The sequence below is a fragment of the Dysidea avara genome, chromosome 4, assembly GCF_963678975.1.
Source record: "Dysidea avara chromosome 4, odDysAvar1.4, whole genome shotgun sequence".
NCBI classification, from domain to species: Eukaryota; Metazoa; Porifera; class Demospongiae; order Dictyoceratida; family Dysideidae; genus Dysidea; species Dysidea avara.
The window spans coordinates 47,400,687-47,415,724 of NC_089275.1; the positions used below are offsets into that span (position 1 = coordinate 47,400,687).

At 37.3% G+C, this 15,038-nt stretch overlaps 1 protein-coding gene and 1 long non-coding RNA gene across 5 annotated transcripts; both read right to left on the minus strand.

Annotated features, from left to right (window-relative positions):
* Positions 1–5,750: 5,750 nt before the first annotated feature.
* LOC136252511 (beta-1,3-galactosyltransferase 6-like) lies at positions 5,751–7,188 on the minus strand. The gene has a single exon (XM_066044967.1). It carries the CDS (start codon positions 7,090–7,092, stop codon positions 6,148–6,150), a length of 945 nt encoding a protein of 314 aa, XP_065901039.1. The 5' UTR covers positions 7,093–7,188; the 3' UTR covers positions 5,751–6,147.
* Positions 7,189–7,483: 295 nt separating this feature from the next.
* LOC136252512 (uncharacterized) lies at positions 7,484–11,505 on the minus strand. 4 transcript variants are annotated; one of them, XR_010699601.1, is made up of 7 exons: positions 11,398–11,412; positions 10,780–10,922; positions 10,189–10,292; positions 8,281–8,416; positions 7,987–8,226; positions 7,896–7,938; positions 7,484–7,736 (listed from the first exon to the last, which is right to left on the minus strand). It is a non-coding gene; the product is annotated as an uncharacterized lncRNA (long non-coding RNA). The 4 variants fall into 4 exon arrangements; XR_010699600.1 differs by lacking the exon at positions 10,780–10,922 and having other exon boundaries at positions 11,398–11,505; XR_010699597.1 differs by lacking the exons at positions 10,780–10,922; positions 11,398–11,412 and having other exon boundaries at positions 10,189–10,581.
* Between the last annotated feature and the right edge of the window lie 3,533 nt (positions 11,506–15,038).

The window sequence follows — 15,038 nt, forward strand, 5'->3', positions numbered from 1 at the left end:
AAGATCTATATCACACCTGATCTCTCTCTAAAAGAGAGACAGGATAACAAGTTATTGCGGGAAGAATTGCTCAGACGCAAAAGAAATGGCGAAAGTGAACTGATGATACGTAGAGGACAGATTGTTAGTAAAACCCCACCTGTAAACAGTTCTATGGATACTACTCAAGCAGTAGCAGACCAGCAGTATGCGTAGCCTAGGCTATTCAGTCCCGGCTGCCTCTAACGGATTTTCTGACCCTGACCTATTCTTTTCTGACCCTCCACATGACAAATCTAATCCAGTAGTTTCAACTTTTAAATCTTTAAAATGTTGGTATACAAATGCAGATTCTTTGTCCAATAAATTAGATGAGCTTAAAACCAGAATCTCGGTTGACAAACCTGATATTGTGGCTCTTGCAGAGATCAACCCGAAATTTGGTGAATCCAATACAGAACTTAGCATTCAAGGATATAACACTTTTTGTAATAATTTTCAACCTCACAAACGAGGAGTTTGTATTTTTGTTAACTCAAGTCTTCGTGCTTACAAGGATGATGCTTTGTGCTCTGTGGTATATTCCGAGTCAATTTGGTGTCGTATCCCCTTATCCGGTAATGACTGCTTACTCTTGGGTGTAATTTATCATTCCCCTAACAGTGACTCACTAAACTTTGACCACTTGTGCTCCTTGTTAACACAAGCTGTTGATACTGGTGTGTCTCATCTACTTATTGTCGGTGATTTTAACATGCCCTACATAAACTGGACATCTCTAACTGTCACACCTGCTAATACTCACAATGAGGCCTTTCTAAGCCTATTGGATGACCTATATCTTATCCGACATGTCACATTTCCCACTAGATTTAGAAGTAACCAAGTGCCTTCCTTGCTGGACCTTATATTAACCAATGATGAAAATACAGTGTCTAGTATGACCTCTTTATCGCCACTTGGAAAAAGTGATCATATTGTTATAGAGTTTGTCTTTTTGTGTTATTGCACAGTGGAATGCCATAGTGTATCTAAATACCTATATAACCGTGGAGATTATGTATCAATTACTAGAGATTTATTGAACACCAACTGGGAAGTACTCTTTGAAGGACTCAATACTGAGAAAATGTGGCTACTTTTCCACTCTAAACTGTTATTTCTTATTGACAAATATGTTCCTACTCAAACGTTTGAATCTAATTCTAAACCTAAGTGGCTAAATTCTTCTACTCTTAAAGCAATTAAACAGAAACATAAAGCATGGAACACCTATAAAGCCACTCACCATCATGTCGATTATCTTTCCTACACCACAAAGAGAAACATTGCCACTGCTACTGTTAAAAGGGCTAAATCCAATTTTGAACTTAAGCTTGTTGATAGTGTCAAAGAAAATCCATCTGTGTTCTGGAAATATGTTAGAGAGAATGCAAAAGTGCGCTGTGATATCATGTCCTTAAGGAAAGGGGATGGATCATTCACCTGTTCTGATCGTGAAGCAGCTCAATGTTTAAATGATTTTTTCTCTAGTGTATTTACTATTGAGCCAGAAGCAGATCTGCCATCTTTACCAGATAAATCTATGGGCCACCACTTAGGCAATATTACCATCACACACTGTGATATATTAACTGAACTCAACCGGCTTAAGCCAAATAAATCTTGTGGCCCAGACAACTGTCACCCACGTGTGTTGAAAGAAATCAAAGATGGACTTATTTTACCCCTCTATCTCCTATTTAATAAATCGTTACAGGAGTCCTCTTTGCCTTCATGCTGGAAACTAGCAACAGTCACTGCCATTCATAAGAAAGGTGATACAAATCTTCCTAGCAATTATCGCCCAATCAGCCTTACTTCAATATTTTGCAGAATGCTTGAGTCAATTATTAAAAATAGGATAATGTCTTACTTCCAAGCAAATGACTTTTTTTGCAATGAGCAACATGGGTTTCGTAGCAGGAGATCTTGTGAGACGCAGCTATTGACTGTTATGGAACACTGGACTAGATGTATCGATGATGGAACTAGTGTTGATGTTGTGTACCTAGATTTCCAAAAAGCTTTTGATAAGGTTCCCCACAGACGTTTGCTGACTAAGTTAGAAGCATATGGTGTTAATGGCTCGATACTTCATTGGATTAAAGCTTTTTTATCAAACAGGAAGCAACGAGTAGTTGTTCGTGGAGCACTCTCTGAGTGGTCTACTGTCACTAGTGGTGTCCCGCAGGGTAGTGTGCTTGGTCCCATCTTATTTATTATATATGTCAACGACCTACCTGACTGTATACAGAGCTATTTGGGTATCTTTGCTGACGACACAAAACTTTATCGCCCCATCTGCTCATCTGAAGATTCCTCCATTCTGCAAGAAGACATTGATGCCACTTTGCAATGGTGTGACACATGGCTATCCTTCCTTAACCTTCCTAAATGTCACTACAGCACAATTGGACATTCATCAAACACAGAGTATTATTTCTCATCCGAAAATGAAGCAAATATGATCTCCATGGTTGTGGAGGAAAAAGATCTGGGTGTAGTATTTGATAAAGATTTGAAGTTTACATCTCATGTTAATCAAATTGTAATGAAAGCTAACAGGGTATTGGGAATTATTAAACGTACCTTTGCCTCCAGGGATGCCAACACAATAAGATTATTATACGTTACTCTTGTTCGCCCAATTTTGGACTATGCGTCAACTGTCTGGAACCCTCATCTTATGAAAAACATTCGTAAATTAGAAGCAGTTCAAAGAAGAGCCACAAAACTTATACCCTCCTTCTATAATTTGACATACTCTGAAAGACTCCAAGAACTTAATCTACCCAGCTTACTTTACCGTCGAACCAGAATGGATCTGATTATGACTTACAAAATCCCGAACAATTTAGTATCTGTGGACAAAGACTATTTTTTTACTGTTAATACCAACCCCACCCGATCAAATGGACTCAAACTTTACAAAAATCGCTTTAACACTGCTATTAGAGGTCATAGTTTTTCACAGAGAATCGTCAATGATTGGAACACCTTACCCCACGAAATTGTATCTGCACCTAATGTACTGATCTTTAAGACTAAAGTAGATGTATTTTTATATGACCGCCGGTTTGATTTTATTTAGATGTATTGAGATTGGTTTTTATAAGACTTTGTCTTCCTTGTACCAATTAACAAATAATAATAATAATAATAATAATAATACTAGCTCAGTATAATGTTCAAAATAAACCAATCAAGGAAGTCAACCATGCCAAATACTTGGGTGTAACAATAAGCCAAAATCTATCCTGGTCAGAACACATAAAACAAATAACTTCCAAGGCTAACAGAACTAAAGGTTTTCTTCAGCGTAACCTCCACAATTGTACACCAACAATTAAGGACAGGTTGTACAAAGCAATGGTTAAGCCAATTATAGAGTATGCAGCTGTTGTCTGGGCACCTCATACTAAGAGGGATATTGATATGATTGAGAGAACACAACGACAAGCTGCTAGATTTGTGACCAGCAACTACTCCCGTTACGCTAGTGTCACGCAAATGCTTACAGACCTTAATTGGCCTACACTTGCACGATGCAGAGATGAACTGAAAGCCATAATGATGTTTAAAATAATTAACCACCTTGTTGACATCCCAGTAAATCCGTTTCTGACATCCATATCCACTGTACATAGTACCAGAGGTCATAATATGAGATTTATGCAACCAATGACACGGATTGATTCTTATATGTACTCCTTTTTCCCTTCGGCAATCAAAATCTGGAATGATCTACCCCAAAATGTGATTGACTCCAATGATATTGATCAGTTCAAACAAAAACTAGCAATTATTTAATTTGTATACTTGTATGTATGTTGTGACCTGTGCACTATACTCTAATAGAGGTCTGCACAGTATTACCAATAATAATAATAATACAAGTGCAGATGCGTATAGGAAAATAGAGAAATAAGTGCAAGTCAAAAGTTCGACAAGAAACGCTCAAGTCACAGGTCAAAGACGATAAACGCTGCAAGTCAAGGGTCAAGGTGAAATTTTCCCAGGTCAAGACTTTGACCGCGGTCGCAGATCTAGAGTAAATTATCTATTCTCGGACACCATGTATACTCGGACACTCGTTCTCGTAAACTGCTGGACGGAATCCTACGAAAATTGGTGTGAACATACCTTGCATATAGCCTAACTATACCTCCACGTTTGAGCCAAAACGCTTGTTTGATTGTTGTGTTAGACCACATCAAAGATGTTTCTCGAAATCATATATTCTCGGACAAAATTCAAGTATTGTCGGACACCGGTCAGTAATCCTACATCAAATATTTTAAAGACTTAGACTACCACCAACACCATCTGTTAGGGTTGTTCATTAGCTATCAGCAGAGCCATAGATTATTTCTTTCTATCTCATTTGCAGGAAGCTGTGATCGGAAATGTGCGAGTGTGTTACCACCTCTATTCTCGGACACGAACTATCAGCTGGTTCTCGTACATGGTTATACCAAATCGTACAAAAATTATTGTGGACATAGTTTACACATAGCCTATCTAAACCTCCAAGTTTGAGCTAAAATGCTTTTATGGTTGGCTAACTAGAGCGGATTAAAGTTTCCACGAGAAAATTAGTGTTCTCATTTTTCTCGGATAATAGCCAATGCTTCTTACACCAAATAATTTATCCACTTCCTACCACCACCATCTGATAGAGCTGTTCGTTGGTTATGAGCAGAGCCATAGTTTATTTCTTTCCATCACCGTTATGGATAGTTATGATCGGAAATATGTGAGTATGTAATTACTTCTATTCTAGGACACATTGTTTCTGTGCTGTCTGATTGAATCTTGGCTCCAGCTATTTCTGGTGGTACAAAAAGGTAGTTCACTGGAATTACATGCTATTTAAAGTAGTTCAAGTCAATGAAAAGTAAAAAAAATCACCAGAAATAGCTGTAACCAAGATTCAATCAGACTGCACAAAACAATGTGTCCGAGAATAGAGGTAATTTCTCGCATATTTCCGATCATGACTATCCATAACGGTGATGGAAAGAAATAAACTATGGCTCTGCTCATAACCAACGAACAGCTCTATCAGATGGTGGTGGTAGGAAGTGGATAAATTATTTGGTGTAAGAAGCATTGGCCTATATCCGAGAAAAACGAGAATACTAATTTTCTCGTGGAAACTTTAATCCGCTCTAGTTAGCCAACCATAAAAGCATTTTAGCTCAAACTTGGAGGTTTAGATAGGCTATGTGTAAACTATGTCCACAATAATTTTTGTACGATTTAGTATAACCATGTACGAGAACCAGCTGATAGTTCGTGTCCGAGAATAGAGGTGGTAACACACTCGCACATTTCCGATCACAGCTTCCTGCAAATGAGATAGAAAGAAATAAACTATGGTTCTGCTGATAGCTAATGAACAACCTTAACAGATGGTGTAGGTGGTAAGTCTTTAAAATATTTGATGTAGGATTACTGACCGGTGTCCGACAATACTTGAATTTTGTCCGAGAATATATGATTTCGAGAAACAACTTTGATGTGGTTTAACACAACAATCAAACAAGCGTTTTGGCTGAAACGTGGAGGTATAGTTAGGCTATATGCAAGGTATGTCCACACCAATTTTCGTAGGATTCCGTCCAGCAGTTTACGAGAACGAGTGTCCGAGCATACATGGTGTCCGAGAATAGATAATTTACTCTACCTACAGCGTGAGCCGACGTGCCACCCCCTTGTTGAGGCTTCGCTTGACGAGTTGAGACTGTACAAAATCCATAAGTTGCTTTGAACTCGATCTCTCCTGCGGTTTTGACAAAAGATTCTCTCTACTTTCTTCCAGCGATTCTACTGAGTGATTCTTCTTATAAAACGCGAAGGCTTGTTTAACAATTTGTATCCGAGTCGGCGCTGATTCTGACTCTGGTGTTATAGCTGCCGCTTCGGCTGTTACAGGACCACTAGAGTGCCTTCCTACTATGTAGAACGCTTGAAACACCAGAAACAACGCCGTGATAAAAACACAACATCTTTGTAACCAATTCGGATGCATGTTAACCGGAGTCGCAATACATGTGCACTAATTAGAATAAATGCTAAAAACGTAATTCAACAAATGTAATTGTATCTATAAATAAAAAATTTTCAATGACTGAAATGAAATAAAGATAGCATTTCTTTTCGTGATCTACCTAAGAAAATTAATGTATTATGAGGACAAGGCTGGCTATTTCGACAAAATCTATAATCATGTTTCCTCTCGAGCTGAAATGGTGCCAGCCACAGTCCTATAGAGGTATCCTCATTTGGATACAAGTGTAGACACTGTTCAAATCCAGCAATAACCTTTATCAAGTCACGAGAGAGAATGTATGACCCACCAATTGCAAATGGTGTGTAAGTTTCTGTAAGGAACCACAATGGATCTTGGTTCTTTCCATGCCCTCGTACGCGAAGGTTAATGAAAAAGTATCCCCAATATAGTCTAGTGGTAAGTGTCCGTTCCTGTAGTTCTCCTATGATAGGATCTAGGAATGGATAGGAATCATCATCACACTTTAAATAGTATGTAAAATTAACATGTTGTGAAGTCCATTTCATCACCATGACCGTCTTTCTAGTCAGGTTGTGATAAGAATCAAGTAACCCCTCTAACATTACCAAATCATTGTGTCTCTTCTGTTCATGGTGTAGGTCTTGCAATAATGAATCACTTAGACCATATGTACCCAAGAAGAAGCGTAACTCTGTCAATGGGTGGTCGTTGGTGAAGTACTTGTACCAGGTATCTCTCACTAAGTTACGATTTTCAAAACCGTCAGGTCGCACTATGACGGCTATGAACACGTAACAAGAGAGGAAAACTTCAGATGCTTTCCTGTCTTCGTTGGTGTATCGACACGAAGGCAGCATCAAGTCACCCTCCCACCCTTTCTGCAAAATGCTGCTGGGATTACCTGGAAACATCATGAACGGTTTAGTCCGCAGTAAAATTACTATCGTCTCAATTGCAATCACGATAACACAGGCGATCAAAAAGTATCGCAGGTTCCATTTTGCCATCACATACTCGAGCATTATTGTCAGCATGATTCACCTCGTGGTTCCCATTCTTGTCAGATCATCCCACTGTGCAAAAAGTTTGATATACTCAGGTGCACACTAGTAGGCATAACTCAATTATACATTCAGTTTACACAGGTATGTATGAATATGATATACTATAATTTTATATTATTATTATCAATTTTGTCAAAAGACCGGGTTGTACAAAAGGACAAGCCTGTAGGCGTACTTCCCACAAAAAGCACATACACACCAGAAATTACAAAAACATCCTGTGTATTACAAATTGACTGCTATACACTGATGTGTATACATCATGTGTACATATGTAATAGATATACACAATGTAGTATAGCTTACCACAACTTGTAGTACATACAGCTAACTTATTACTAAATTCTTGTGTATTCTGTGCTATTTTTAAGAATTTATGTATAAAAATGTAATTCAATAAACTGTAACACACACAACAACAGCTCCATTGTCATCCCAAGTGGCATTAATTTAAGCTTGCCTTTATGTAGAATTACATTTGTATAGGAAAAAAAAACATTAAGATGTTCCCTGTCACGGTGGCTTTTCTTCATCTACACCAGGACTGACCCAGTTGGTGGTTGCTGTACATCAATTCAAGCCATACATGTAGTACTATTTTCACCAGGCTGCATCTGCCAAGACATAGTTATTTTAAAGAGCACATAGGCTACAATTACCAGCATAAAATTTAAGGTACAACTTTATAACTGACTGAAAGAAACTGCAAAAGAACAGTTGTAAATGCTCAGAACAGTTGTAAAGTTGTAAATGCTCAGACATACAGTACTTACCAGTTGTATGTCATACAGCTTCAGTTCTCTTCGCTGACTGAATCTGCAAAGGATATCAGTTGTTAATGAACAAATGCTAGTGAAAACTTACCAGCTGTCCATCGTACAACATGGGTACTCTCTGTTGAGTAAATCTGCCAAGGATATCGGTCATTATTATACAAAGGCCGTGGTCATACTTAGCAGTTGTCTGCCGTAAACTTGGGTACTCCTTGATGGCCGAATGATATTGGTTGTTAGTGCACAAAAGGCTATTGCAAGTTGTCCATCATACAAAGACCATGGTCATTATTGTCCATTGAACAACTTGAGTATACTTTGCTGACTGAATCTGTCAAGAATATACGCTGTTATATTAGTATGCAAAGGCCATGATCATACTTACCGATTGTCTGTCATTATAACTTCAGTACTCTTTGCTGACCAAATCTGCCAAGGATATTGGTTGTTAGTGCACAAAGGTCATCATACAACTTGAGTACTCCCTACTGAGTGAATCTGGCACACTTTACTGGTTGAATCTACCATACCAAGAATATCAGTAGTAAGTGTACACAGGCTATAAGTTATGAAGGACAAAACTTTGCAAAACTGTGTAAAACATGACTTTAAATTCACAAAAATCTAGAGAGCATCATTCAAGAATACATTACTTCACTAAGGTAATCACTATAATAACCTCAATGATTTTATCAATATAATATTATATAGAAAACTGTCGATATTCACAAATTTGCAAGAATTTCATCCCTCAAAAATTTCTAGTATTTGTTATCATGTCATCGATGCTTTTTTAATTATACAGTATTTAGGCATACTTAGCAGTTGTTGGTGGAACATGACTGTTGGCGTACATAACATCTATGCTTTTGGGTAATGTCGTACACCACATTTATACCGCTGCAGTACCGGGAACATTGGCTTGATCGTCATATCATACACAAAGTATTAGGAGGATCTGTACTTGAAAATTATATGAAGTCCTATATAAGGTAGGTAGTCAATTTAACTTTTAGGAACAGTATGTAGGCCACAGTGGTAGCTAGCAACATGCATACATGCATTTGGCCAAGACTGTCATATTAATATAGTCACCTGTAGTAACACTAGTCACCTGGCTACTTGTTCTTCCTTAATAAATTTTGTTACAAAGGCCAGCTACCCAAACGCTTGATAGCACACACTGAAAGAACAAGTAGGCCTTACATAATATACATTTAGTACGGACTATTCAGGCGTAGAGAAACATGTGTAAAACCACTGAAAGCGAACACATGTTCACCTCTTTGATATGATTGGTTATAGTACCTATCTCTAATGAAAATTTTAATGAACTGGACACATGCAAGTGCTGTTGTTTTCCATGAGTAATAATGCACTGCAGTGCTGATTCATTGGGTAGGCACGACCACATGTCTACACATCCCAGACCAAACTCGTTTCTATGGAATTTTCTATTTAGCCAAATTTTCTGCTAAGTGACTAACCAACTGCATGACGCCTTCATAACTCTATAATGTTTAGCACTAAGGGTATGATTTCAGTTAAGTCATACAAGGGACTAAAAAGTAAGCTGCATACTTTCTATAGTGTGATGGAGACTTTAGTCTATAATAAAAATGTATTCATTGTAGATTGGTCACTTACTACGCACAGTGTAGAATTATTCACAGATTCTTTAACTATATGTATGTGATCATGATTACACCCAACATTCTTTGTTTGTGTACAATCATGAACATCCATTGTAATGCCAGTTTACAGCAATGATTGCCATTTTACCAGACCACCACTGGAACGTGAAGCATGACAAAGTGAAACTTGACAATCTATGAGGTACATACAGGCTGCTGTTGCTTCCTCCAAGAAAATTTCATAGATCCTCTGAGGATGAATTATAGAGAAATTTCAGTAATTTATCATAATTGTCTCAAATTATGGCTGATCTCATATCACTCACTGGTCTAGTTTCATATAGCCACCAGGGTATAACCAGAAAATGCCAAATTCAAGTATTTTAGTCATCATAGTGTGAAAACCGGCTGTGTGTGTGTTTGTGTATGTGTGTGTGTGTGTGTGTGTGTGTGTGTGTGTGTGTGTGTGTGTGTGTGTGTGTGTGTGTGTGTGTGTGTGTGTGTGTGTGTGTGTGTGTACTGTGTAGTATAAATATTTATTATGCATATGTGTGTGTGCATTTGCATGTGTGTACTGTGTAGCATAAATATTTATTATGCATATGTGTGTGTGCATGTGTAATGTACTGCAGCCTACCTATACACACATGTAGGCTCACTTACCTCGTTCATAAAAAGGATAAGCTTGATCACTGATGTAAGTTCCAGGGGAGACCACAGTTTTCTCCTGCAGTGTAGCCTTCTCCATCACATCGTGTAGGTACTGTAGAAACAGGAGTACACACCATAAAACTTTCAGTAGCCACCCACACTATGAATAGGAATACATATATACATGGAATCCTTGCAGCACACTAATCCCTATAAACACTGTAATCAACTAGGATGACCTTCACACATACCCATACAAACATATGACACTCAGTTACTGTAGTAGCCCTACGTGGAATTAAAAAAATTGATGCACTAAAATTTTCTCCAATTTCCTTCTTCTATAGCTCATTTAAATTGCCATGCACTACTCTTTCCAACAAAATCTGAGGTATCTATCATGTGTCTGTCTTTTATTGCATTTCGCAATACAAAATTTGTTACACCAGGTTGGTTGGGTCATTGTGGTGCCAAAATTTCCATGAATTAGATCATTGTGCTCATAGAGGGTTGCTCTACACATATCACACCTGAAAAGTTACCAGACACAAAGTAGGCTGTACACAATAATTAATTTTACAGAAACATATTACACATACCTGTTAGCTGTCATTTTAGCCATGAGCAAACAGTTTGTACAATGGTTGTTTTACAGTATACAGTCAAACCTCTCTAATGCGACGCTCAATGGGAGCCATAGATTTTGCTGAATCAAGGAGGTTGTTGGATTATCAAGTCACCTCTGTAATCCAACATTATACAATATGTCAGATTATGCAGTAAATAACAGGTAAAACAGATCACACAATGTTTTTAACATGAATTAATTTTAGAATTTGTAAGTATTACAGTTTTTTTCTATTACTGTCAACCAATTAAATACTTTGGTTGCTTAAAAATTATTTTCTGTGATTGTTCTAATGCCGCTATTATTCTCTGTCAGATTACAAAGGTCAAAAACAATGCATTTCCAAGTCTAGAGAATCAAAGTTTGTGTCAGATTACGGGGTACAGAGTTGTCAGATTACAGAGGTTGTTTTCTATACAAAAATGTTGGTAAATGACATTTCGGTCGGATTAGAGAGGATTCTGAATTATGCAGGTGTTGGATTAGAGAGGTTCGACTGAATATACAATTACTGTTTTACAGAGGACATCTGCATAACCTGGACACTTAGTTGAGGCCCCAAAGTACCAGCTTTTACATGTAAACTGACCTGGAAAATCAGGACATCTTAATAATCAGGACATTTTTGGTTGATCCCAAGGTGTCTTTAATACACAGGTTCCACTGTAATGAATTTATATTTCATTTTGAATATCAGGACACCCTCAAATCTCACATAGCTAATGCAGTTAGGATGAAGAACAACTCGTCCAATAATTTTTGTTTAAATTATTATGTTTGTACATGTAATGTTTCAGTACTTGTATGGTTTCCTGATTGAGATGCATGGAACATTTTAATTGTAATCTTCTGATGCCATAACTAACTTCTGCAGTAATGTTACTATCATGGTAGGGGTGTAGCAAACTTTATTTGGCTCTGATTGTGCAAGGTGCCATGTAGAAGGAAGGGATAACCGATTGTATCTGCTTGGAGTAACATTTAAAATGCTATAAGCAAGAACTTCTCAGGGGTACGAAAATTTAGGGTATATAAAAAGGACATTAAAATCAATTGTTTATTTATTTTGGCAAGAAGGAAAAAAACATAGTCTGTACACCAACTCATTATAGTACACAATTGTCTGTCCAATGTGTATCCAGTTTGGCCTTGAAGTTGTTTAAGGAGTGTACTTCAATAAAATGTTGTGGTAAATTGTTCAATGCATTAATTCACTTCACAGTAAGAGAAAAAATTACTTCATCAAGAGGAACAGTACTTGTAAAGTTTAATTCATTCCTGATGATCTTGTGAATAAATCATTAACATCAATGTCCACTAAACCAAGCACACTAAACTGTTACATATTATTGTTGTAGTGAATATTAGAATAGCTGACTTCTCTATTAGAGTTATTGCAATGACCAGCTCTAACAATCATTTTTAGTTAAGTCACTCATTCCTCCTTTCGGCATGCACAGCAATTGATTAGTATCTGCAACTATACAGCATCGACTGCTACTAGCGTAGTCTATGTTCGATCTGAATTAAAGTACTGAGCTAGCTATAGCTAAAAAATAGTCCATGGAAATAATAGAAGTGTGGTAAGGAACTTAGAAATTGTATGGGAATATTGTGGAAGCATGGCATGGAACTTGGAAATCGTATGGAAATAGTGCGGAAGTGCAGTGTGGAACTTGGAAATGGTGTGGAACTTAGTGTGTGGGAAATAATATAGAAATTTTATGGAAGTTGAGAATAACATGGAAATAGTGTGGAAGCGTAATTTGGTTAGGCCAAACGAAAGAGGAGTCTAGAAAAGCCTTATTGGAGTGGCTTGATCAAGTGGCATTGAGCATGGGCCTTGCCCACTCATTAGTTTACAGTGTATCATCCAAACCAAAGAGGTTGTATGGTTATTTCCATATGCTTACGTATAAACAAGAAGTGGATTTTTCAGAGTATTTGAAGAATACCACTTTCAAGTGGTCATTGGAAATCTCCAAACATAATTTGTCTTGTGGATCATATGCTATTGGACTAAAAGATTGCAGTACATCTGTTGGTATTCGTATATATGGAACTGCTGTTGGCCCTTTCATAGATCTGTAGTCCAAAACAGTATGCATAAACTGATTTTGAGTGTTGATTTTAAGTTGTGGTAACAATGTGGGCGTGAACAGTTTTAGATGTAATGCTAACACATTCACAAACAAGGGTGTAATGCTACTAGGCCTGCGTCAAATATGCCAGCGTAATAAAAAGCATAGGGTAGTGCTAAAAGCTGGAATGGACAATCTGCTAAAGACTATATCTATGGCATGTGTGGTATGCTTTGAAGTTTAGTCGTTAGATTGATTGATTGATTTGCTCCTAGGATAGGAAGCCTATGCTGATATTATCCCAGAGAGCTGTGAAACATCACAGTTCCAGAGCATACATACATTGATACCGGTATCTAAACTTGAGGTCCCTTGACAAACATTTTTTGTCACATGCATTGCTGGATTCTAGTCACAACAGCCATCAGAAATCATCGCTAAGAGCGTAAAGAAAGCATCGCTGGATCATAAAGTAGGACTGGGAGATTAAATCGATTGTGGGATTAATTGTGATTGTCTCTGAACATCGTGATGTTGATATGTAATATAAATAATCGTGATGTTGTGACATCACATTTAAATGTATAATAAATTCAAAATAACTGGAAGAACATGATACACAGTACAAGCCTAGTTAATTATGTGAATAATTCTTACTATGTATTTAAAAGCTTACCCGTTAGAAATTTTAAGGATACTATTACTCATTCTGCTATTTGTATTAAACTGTAACTGCATGTCTATGGCCTTAATTGTGTTAAACAGTTGTACACAATTTCATTGTGCATTGTAAAATAAATAATTTAATAAAGTTGTGCATACACAATGCTATTGATCTATGTAAAGTTATAACATTGTGATAGTTATCATAATCGTGATATGTTGCATCCTACAATTGTGAAAGTAGCAAAATGTCATAATTGCTCAGCTCTATCATAAAGATGATTGTATTCATCGAGGAAGCAGGACTAAATATCTTTGCTATTTAGAAACCTTAGGAATGGTACAAGCCCTCTAAGGATTTGTGCGACAACCACACATTCATTCCACATTCTGTTCCAGCTTCCAAACAAACCATAATAGGCTGGAATACTATTCCTCAACATTATGTTTTGACATCTACATCTTGCCCCACCCCTGAGGCTTTTGACGAGCAGCAATTTGCTGAATATCTACATCTATGTCTTAAACACATAGGTGTGCACTGACTTGCAAAACTATTTGTTCAGATTTACCTCATTACTGCTGTCAAGAGTTCACTAATATTATAAACTCTTGCTGCTGTAGTAAATAAGCAACTTGCATGATTGGACAGATACTACCGTGCATCTGAAAATGATATTACTGGAACCATGCAGATACCCTAGTTTACACAAGGTATAAGTTATAAATATCATGGTTAAGTTATAAGTTGTAGCTGTAAACTTCATCACAAGTTTTCCTCAACCAACTTAATAATTCCTACTTACAGATTACTCAGTTTATGGAATTTTCTCCCAGTGATTATAATACTTCTCTCCCAGTGATTATAATACTTCTCTCCCAGTGATTATAATACTTCTCTCCCTATCCAGTAAATCAAAAGGCAACTAAAACTTTTGTTTTGGAATCATTTTGTTAACTATTTTGATATAAACAACAATTGTAGCTACCCTCCTCCATTACTTGTGTAAGTGCTCTAAACTCTCCTGCTCTGTACATTTTGTGTAGTGTTTTTGTATGTTGTCTACACGTACAGTAGTTAAGTAATTAACCAGTATTATAAGTAACTAGTTTGGGCAGTTGACACATACATGTTGCCATCTGACCCTCAACACCACCACATATTTTTGGCCATTTTAATTCTATATGCTCCATCAGGCATACTAACATCTACACACTAGAACAAATTAAAACAATCTTCACCTACAGAGTATAATTATGTTGCATCCCGTACGCGTATTTTGTCCCATACGCGTATGGGTTGTCCCATACGCGTATGGGATATCCCGTACGCGTATGGGCATTTTCCCTGTCCCATACGCGTATGGGCATCCCGTACGCGTATAGGGCCCCGTACGCGTACGGGACGATATAATTTAATTCTGAGGCGCTTAGCGTTGCTTGCATAGATTCAACTGGGTTTACAAATACGTAGCTTTTGCAGTTC

Excerpts from the sequence above, each read along its gene's own strand:
- LOC136252511 (XM_066044967.1), bottom strand. The coding sequence starts at position 7,092 with ATGCTGACAATAATGCTCGAGTATGTGATGGCAAAATGGAACCTGCGA.